Source organism: Myotis davidii, unplaced genomic scaffold (assembly GCF_000327345.1).
Source record: "Myotis davidii unplaced genomic scaffold, ASM32734v1 scaffold64, whole genome shotgun sequence".
Taxonomy (NCBI): domain Eukaryota; kingdom Metazoa; phylum Chordata; class Mammalia; order Chiroptera; family Vespertilionidae; genus Myotis; species Myotis davidii.
This window is the reverse complement of record NW_006296226.1, coordinates 3,025,113-3,032,418: the sequence shown is the minus strand read 5'-3', so window position 1 is coordinate 3,032,418 and position 7,306 is coordinate 3,025,113. Positions and strand designations below refer to the sequence as shown.

Here is a 7,306-nt window from a genome sequence, read left to right as displayed (position 1 = left end):
AGTGGGGGGGGGGGGGCGCTTACCTAGGGGAATCCTGTTCCAGGGGTTCCCAAAGGTGTGGACGGAGTCGGCGAAGACTATCCACCCTCTTCCTACGGTGGCGTCCTATCCATCCCGAGAGTGGGGCTTACCTAGGGGTCCCTGTTTGGGTGCCAGATGCTGGGGTCAAGCCCCAGCAGGTCCGGGTTCCCCAAAGGTGTGAACGGAGTCGACGAAGGAAAGACTCAGAGGCAGCGTTCAGTTGATCAGCATCGTTGGGTTCTCTAGCCAGGATCTCCAGCCAGGTTCTGTAGCCGGGTTCTTCAGCCAGGTTCTGTCTAGGTTCTCCAACCAAGTTCTGTAGCCAGGCTCTGTCCAGGATCTTTTGCCATGTTCTCTCCAGCAAAGTTCTTCTGTCTCTAGGTTCTGGGTAGGTTCTCTCTTCTAAGTTCTGTGTCTTGTTGTCTTGTTATATCTGTATTTATACCAGTTGATTCCAATCCTATCAATCTCTATTCCAAAGGTTAGGGCGTTCCTTATCTCCATTCCAGGGAGTAACGATTATGTAGGTTAAGCATGATTGGTCGTAGTTAAAGGGATTAATTTCCCACCTGGCACTTAGTTCAGCGGTTTTATGCCCTCCCTACCTTCAGGGGAAAATCTCTACCTGGGGAAACAACCTTTCTCGGAGAGGTGACCTTGGTTAAGACACAGCGCCAAGAAGGCGAGCAAACATATTAAGAACAGTATGCCATATATGCCAGGTCCCTTGAAACAGCAAGGATGGACTGGCTCCCGGCATGAAACTATTTGTTTGGTTTGTTGGGGAGGGGATGGCAAGTTATATACATTTTTCAGTTATCAGATTTCTCCAGAAAAAAAAACACAATTCTTTTCAAAATGTGTTTCCTGAGAAAATGAATAAGTGTGAGTCACATACGATAAATTTCCTGTAAATTGCAAAAGTGGTAAATCGAATGGGAGAAAAAGTTCAGTATTTCTACAATTATTTCGGAATTGTGTTAACATGGTAACTGGTACCATAAAGCATGCTATTTATTATTAGATGAAGTACTTACTAGTTTCTGCAATCACCAAGAAATAAACCAGAAAGGGGCCTGTAGTAGAGATGAAATCCCTCTGCCCTAGTCCTTGTAGTTCTACAAGGAAATTTTGGTTCCTAAGAAGATCTGATTATAGCTACACTTCTAAGTCTGTTTTTCAACCCAGTGTTTTCAGGAATAATGCTGATGTTTTGATCTTTGTGGGTTTGACCCCTGTATCTTTTTCCCAGTTGATTCCATACTCATGAAAGGGGACTGAAGTGTGACTAATTACCTCCTCTAAAGCCCCCAACTTAAGAAGATGCTTAGAGGGAGGAGCAGAGGGAACCGTGGTGTGCCTGGAGGGATGGTGAATGACAGCAAAAGTGGCATGAGATGAGGTTGTAGGACAGGTGAGGACCAGAGCACACGTGATCTTGTGGCCATAGATTTGCATTTGTATTCATGGAGCAGTGAAAAGGTCACTAAAGAAGTAGAGGAGTGACATGCTCAGGTTTACATGTTGGTATGTGAAAAATCCAACCATGGTAAAAGGGAGATGAATTCTGAGAATATGACAGTGGTGCAGATAAGAGATGAAGTGGTCGCCCTGGCTGCTTTGTCTCAGTGGATACAGGGTCGGCCTGCAGACTGAAGGGTCCCAGGTTCAATTCCAGCCAAGAGCACGTGCCCTGGTTGTGGGTTCAATCCCCAGTGGAGGGCATGCAGGAGGCAGCAAATCAATGATTCTCTCTCATCATTGATGTTTCTATCTCTCTCTCCCTCTCCCTTCCTCTCTGAAATCAATTAAAATATATTTTTTTAAAAAGAGATGAAGTGGTCTGAACCAGGGTAGTAGCTATGGAAGTAGAAATGTAGAAGTTCCAGGTGCTTTATTGAAGTGAAGATAGTTTATCAGCAAACAAATGACCTCACATCTCATAAAAGTTACTTACAATGATAAGTTTTTAAAATGTTACCTCTTTAATTCTATCTTTGCTGATAAAGACTCTAATTCAAGGACTCACCCTGTTTCCCTGGAAGGAAAATGTGCCAGGTTACAATGATAAACAAAAGGTAAAGGCCACTATACCATAAAAATCCAGCTGGGCTTGCTTTACCTTGACCGTACCCTCAATGCCAACATCAGGAATAGTGTTGAATGTACTTCTTGACCATTTAATTACTTATCTGTAGTCAAGTGACTTCTAAATAGTTCTAGGATTAGATCATGGACAGCCATGTATTTCAACTGAACTCTTATGTCCTAAGGATCCAATCACGTCCAACTTTTATGGGATCAGTCTCCTTCCTTATAGGTTACCTGTCTGTAAGAATAATTGTGCATATCTTTACTTCAATAGAGCACCTGGAATTTCTTCATTTCTACTTCTACTGCTACTACCTGAGTTGTTAATAGAGTGCCAATGAATGATTTGGCACACCAACACCCATGTAGATAAGGAGCAGATAATCTCATTGAAGTTTCGATTTATATTTCCCTAATGATTAATAATGTTGAACATATTTCCCATGTACTTATTGGCCATTTGTATATCGTCTTTGGAGAAATGTCTATTGAAATCCTTTGCCCAATTGAAATGCTTTGCCCATTTTTTAATGAGTTGTCTTATTACTGTTGAGTTATAAGAGTTCTTTATATATTCTAGATACAAGTTCCTTGTCAAATATATGATTTCCAAGTATTTCCTCCTACTCTATGGGTTGTCTTTTCACTTTCTTCATAGCATCCTTTGAAGCACAAAACTTTTTACTTTTGAAGATGTCCAATATTTGTGTTTTTTATTTGGTTGTTTGTTGTTCCTTTGGTGTATCTTAAGAAATCATTGCCTAATTCAATTCACAGAAATTGACATTGTGTTTCCTTCTAAGAGTTTTAACATTTAAGCTCTTGGATTTAGGTCTTTAATCTATTTCAAGTTCATTTCTATAAATGGTGTGAGGTAAGGATCCAACCTCCTTCTTTTATAAGTGAATATCCAGTTGTCCCAGCACCATTGGTTGAAGATACCATCCTTTCCCTATGGAATTGTCTTGCACCCTTTTGAAAATCAGTTGGCCATAGATTTATGGATTTATTTCTGGACTCTCAATGCCATCCCATTGACCTATACTGTACTGTTTTTGAAATTATAGTTTTGTAGGAAATTTTGAAATTAGGAAGTGAAAGGTGGGTTACCATGTGTGGATGAGTTACCTTGAAAACTGTGCCAGCACTTTCTCCTTGTCATGAACAGAGTCTAAGAGTCAGTGCCCAATTGGTGTGACCAGGTAGCCTCCTGAGCCTCGATTTCCCTCCTGTAAAACAGGAAGAATAGTATCTATCTCCTAGCAGATGTTGAGAAGAATGATGTAATACACCCAGCTCTAGGCCTGACAATTATTATACATGTGTATTTGTTTCTTTTCCTTTGAACACTTCTTTGTCATAGTATTTTGAGCTCCCAATTTTATATCACATACCATGGTTTCTTTTCTGTCCTCACCTCAACTCTCTAGCTAGAGACAGTCTTCGAGCGTAACAGTCCCAACACAGTATGCCTCGTTACCTGGATGCTTCTTTAAAATGCAGGTGCCGGGGGTCTACCTCCAAAGACTGTGATTCCATGTATCTGTCTGGGTGTGGCCCGGGGAATCCGCAGTGTCCTCAAGGACCCCCAGCTATGCCAAATGAGGCCCATGTCAAGGGCTACACTTGGAGAAGCCTATGATCTGAGAAAAGCTTGCTTCAGAAGCCCTAGAGCTGCGTTTTCTTCAAATTCAGACCTGGACAAAGACAACAAACCTACTTTTCTAGCCCCTTCCCCACCCCCGCTTGGAACCTCAGAAACCTGGAGTAAGCTCATTCATCACCCATGCTACCTCTTTCTTCCCTTCTTGATGAGAAGGAATTACCATTTTTGCCTGTCTAGCACCCATTTTCCCTCTCTGGTAGCCCTCTAGATTTTCCTCACTCCCAGGGGAGATGGTTCAAGCAAGGCTCATGCCCTCCTTCTCCCCATCCCCCATCCCACCTCAAGTCAGTGAGGGTGAGCCTCCAGGACATGTACTAGAACAAGGGAAAGGGAGGCTATTCCTTCAGGGATACTGAACCGTTAGGAGCCTAAGCCTGGAGTTTCACATAGATGAGGTGGAGAGCCTGCTGAGAAGGAACCGGGAGAAACGGGGCCCCTGTGACAGACTTTGGCCCCTGGAGTTCCTGGTAATATGAGTTATTCTTTTTGGTTGCGGTCAGTTTACCGGCATTTCTCCTGAGGGTTCTGACTCACACACAGAAACCACCCCCCAGATAAAGGCCTTTACAACACCTGCCTCTCCTCTCACCCCTACCTCTCAGAAAAGGATCCTCCTTCACTGGGCTGTCTCAATTTCCCGCACCTCCCTCTCCTCCCCGAGTGTCACCTCCTTGCCACAACGGAAATCCCAAGGACTCAAGTTTCCCCTGTCCTGTTGGCAGGGGACCTTCCTCTTTAGGGGCAGGGGGTCAGGTCTAGCCCACTTTTCTTTTCCTCTTGGAGGAGAAAAATATCCTTTTCCTTGGAGACGCATGTTAGCAAGCTCACTATTCACTCTAACTTCCAGATTACTTAACTCACTTAGGACTTTGACACCTGTTTTACAGTCCCTCCCCGCTCCCCCAGCCCAGCTGTCATTCCAGAGGGATTTCAGCATTCCCCTCAGTAGCCTGTAATCATAGTTTATGTAGCATTTACTGCATACCAGGCATGGGCCTGAGCACTTTACGTATATTTTAGTGCACTTTTATTATCCCCATTTTTATGGGTGAGGAAACTGAGGCACATAAAGTCTATTTGGACCTGTCTAGTGTTACCCAGCTACTAAGTGGTAGAGAGGGGATGAGGTCAAGGGAATCTGATTGCAGAGTCTGGGCTCTTAACCCACATGCTAGCCTCCCAGTTCCCTATTCTGTAGCCTCCCCCATAGCCACTCTGAATTGGTCCTCTTGAAGGTGGGAGGGAGTCATACTTCCTCCAACTGAGTCACTGGGCATTTGGAATGCCCTTGAGAGTAAGGAATGACAGCTGAGGGTGGTTTGGATGTCGATTAGAGAGATCTGTACCTCCTCTTCCCGCAGCTCAGTTAGTTATTGTCATCTTTCATGTAAATGTGCCAGTTCCTGGTCCTATGACATAGTATTATTTTATAATGCTCTGTCAACTGGGTATGTGCTGGGTAAACTTGCCGGGGTGCAAGTTGGGCTGAAGACACAGAGGCAGAAAAGCAAGTTATATATTCTGTTCCAGGTGCTCCCTCAGGCCTCTTCTGCACACCAGTGTCCTTATTCTCTGAGGAGGTCACTGCATTCAGGCTAGTCTGTCCTCCTTCTGCCTAGGACCATCCTTAGATGTGTCCCTTGCCTGTATCCCTACCTGTGGTCTGTACTCAACCTTCTAGAAACTTTGCACAATAGGTTCAAACTTCCAGTTCACCATCCCAAGTAATCATACCTAGGTGTAGCTTCATCCAGAGCTGCTCCACTCCGAAAATGCATGCTGAGACCCTGCATCATCCCACCTCTTAACACACATGCTCGCCTCCCGGTTCCCTATAATGGTAGCATCCCTACTACTGCTAGAAAAAACTCACACAAGTGTGTGAACTGGTGTCATAAATATAAGGTCGCCAAGCTCATCATGGCACCCCCATGACTCCAAGCAAGCCTAATTAGTACTCACAACAGCTTTATAACTGTTTATTGAGTGCTTACTATGTGGACTGTCCTAATCCCTGTATAAGCACTTAAACTCTCAAAACACCACCATTATGAGTTAGAGACCATTGTGGTTGAGAAAAAGGCCACATATTAAACCCAACAAGCTCACAGGAGACCTCAGTGGTAGACCTTACAAAACCAGAGACCAGACCAGCCGGGTGTGACTCAGCAATTGAGTGTTGACCCAGGAACCCAAGAGGTTACTGTTTTGGTTCCTGGTTCAATTCCTGATCAGGGCATATGCCCAGATTGAGGACTCGATCCCCAGTAGATGTGCGGGAGGCAGCTGATCAATGATTCTCTCTTCCTTTCTCTCTGAAATCAATAAAATTAAACACACACACACAACTAGAGACCGAAGTAACCACACAGGGTGGTCTGAACGTAAAAATTCCTAACTAAAAGAGGATCATGGTAGGTAGTCATGTCTTAGACCTGTAGCCTTCTTGACAAAGGTCACCCTTTAACTTTGAAATTATTGTTTTTGTGCATCTGAGATTGTTGGCGGCAGCAAAAATGACGCTGGGTGTTAGAGTGGTGGAGCCAGACTGCACTTCGTTGGGTTCAGCATTCGTGGTAGAAGAGGGTGGGTGGGCTGGGTCCTCCATGAGAGTATGTAGAACAAAACAGCAGAAAGTCCCTAAGGGCTTTTAGGGTGGGGATTTTAGGGGCAGTCCCAGGAGAGGACCTCAATAGAGTATTCCTCAGTTTTCCAGGTGTGACCTTTCAGGGTCTCTGCTGATGGATTGGTCCGTGCCCTGGCAGGGGTCCTTAGTCAGTGCAGCTGGTCCTGAGCTCAGCCTCGTATCCCTTGTCTGATTTTGCTGCTTTTCGGGGCTTGGAGCTGAAACACAGCTGAGGGCTTAGGGGTTAATGCTTAGGGGACTGGTCACGCAAGGGCCCACATGGGAGTCCCAGGAGGCCCCTCTTTGGCCCCTTGTTCCTCCTCTAAGGAGGGTCTACCACATGACCAGCATATGCGAGGGGAGGAAAGGTTACCCTGGAGGGAAATCTTTGTTTTCCCAGTTGCTAGGCACAGGGGCTTTCTGTCCCTGTGAGCTTCGTACCAGTCCTATCCCCTTGCTCGGCTCCTCTGCCCCTCCAGAGCTGGGCCAGCTCCCCTGTCTTGCCTGCAAACTAAAGTGCTGTGTCACTGTAGCAGTGGATTCTTCAGTGAAAGTGAAAGAAAAGGAAGGAGGGAGAGAAAACCGTCACTCTAAATGCCGGAAAGAAGGTGGGGGTGCGGCGCAGATGTACTTCCTGGTCATGGTTACTCAGCACTTTAGGGGGCTGCGGGTGCGGGTGTGGGTGTGGGTGTGGCGGGCCTTTCCGCTGAATCCAGCCCTGGCCAGGCGGCTCCTTCACCAGCCTGGCCGTGCTCGATTAAGGCCTGGCTGACCCCTTCCCAGGTGAACCGACCTGTGGCTCTGGGAGGGGCCGCCGGACTCGCCGCCCCAGGTCATTCATAGTGCACGCGCCCTTTAAGTGGCTCTATGGCCCCTGCAGATCCCCGCTCCCAGCTCGGGTA

At 45.9% G+C, this 7,306-nt stretch overlaps 1 protein-coding gene across 1 annotated transcript in view; it reads left to right on the top strand.

The window, feature by feature from the left end:
• Positions 1-7,029: 7,029 nt before the first annotated feature.
• The window catches only part of LOC102751639 (thioredoxin-like 2-1, chloroplastic), a 12,631-nt gene continuing 12,354 nt past the window's right edge, over positions 7,030-7,306 (top strand). Inside the window, exon 1 of the mRNA XM_015568748.1 lies at positions 7,030-7,086. Coding sequence (XP_015424234.1) covers positions 7,030-7,086 — 57 coding nt within the window. The remainder of the gene's footprint in view (positions 7,087-7,306) is intronic.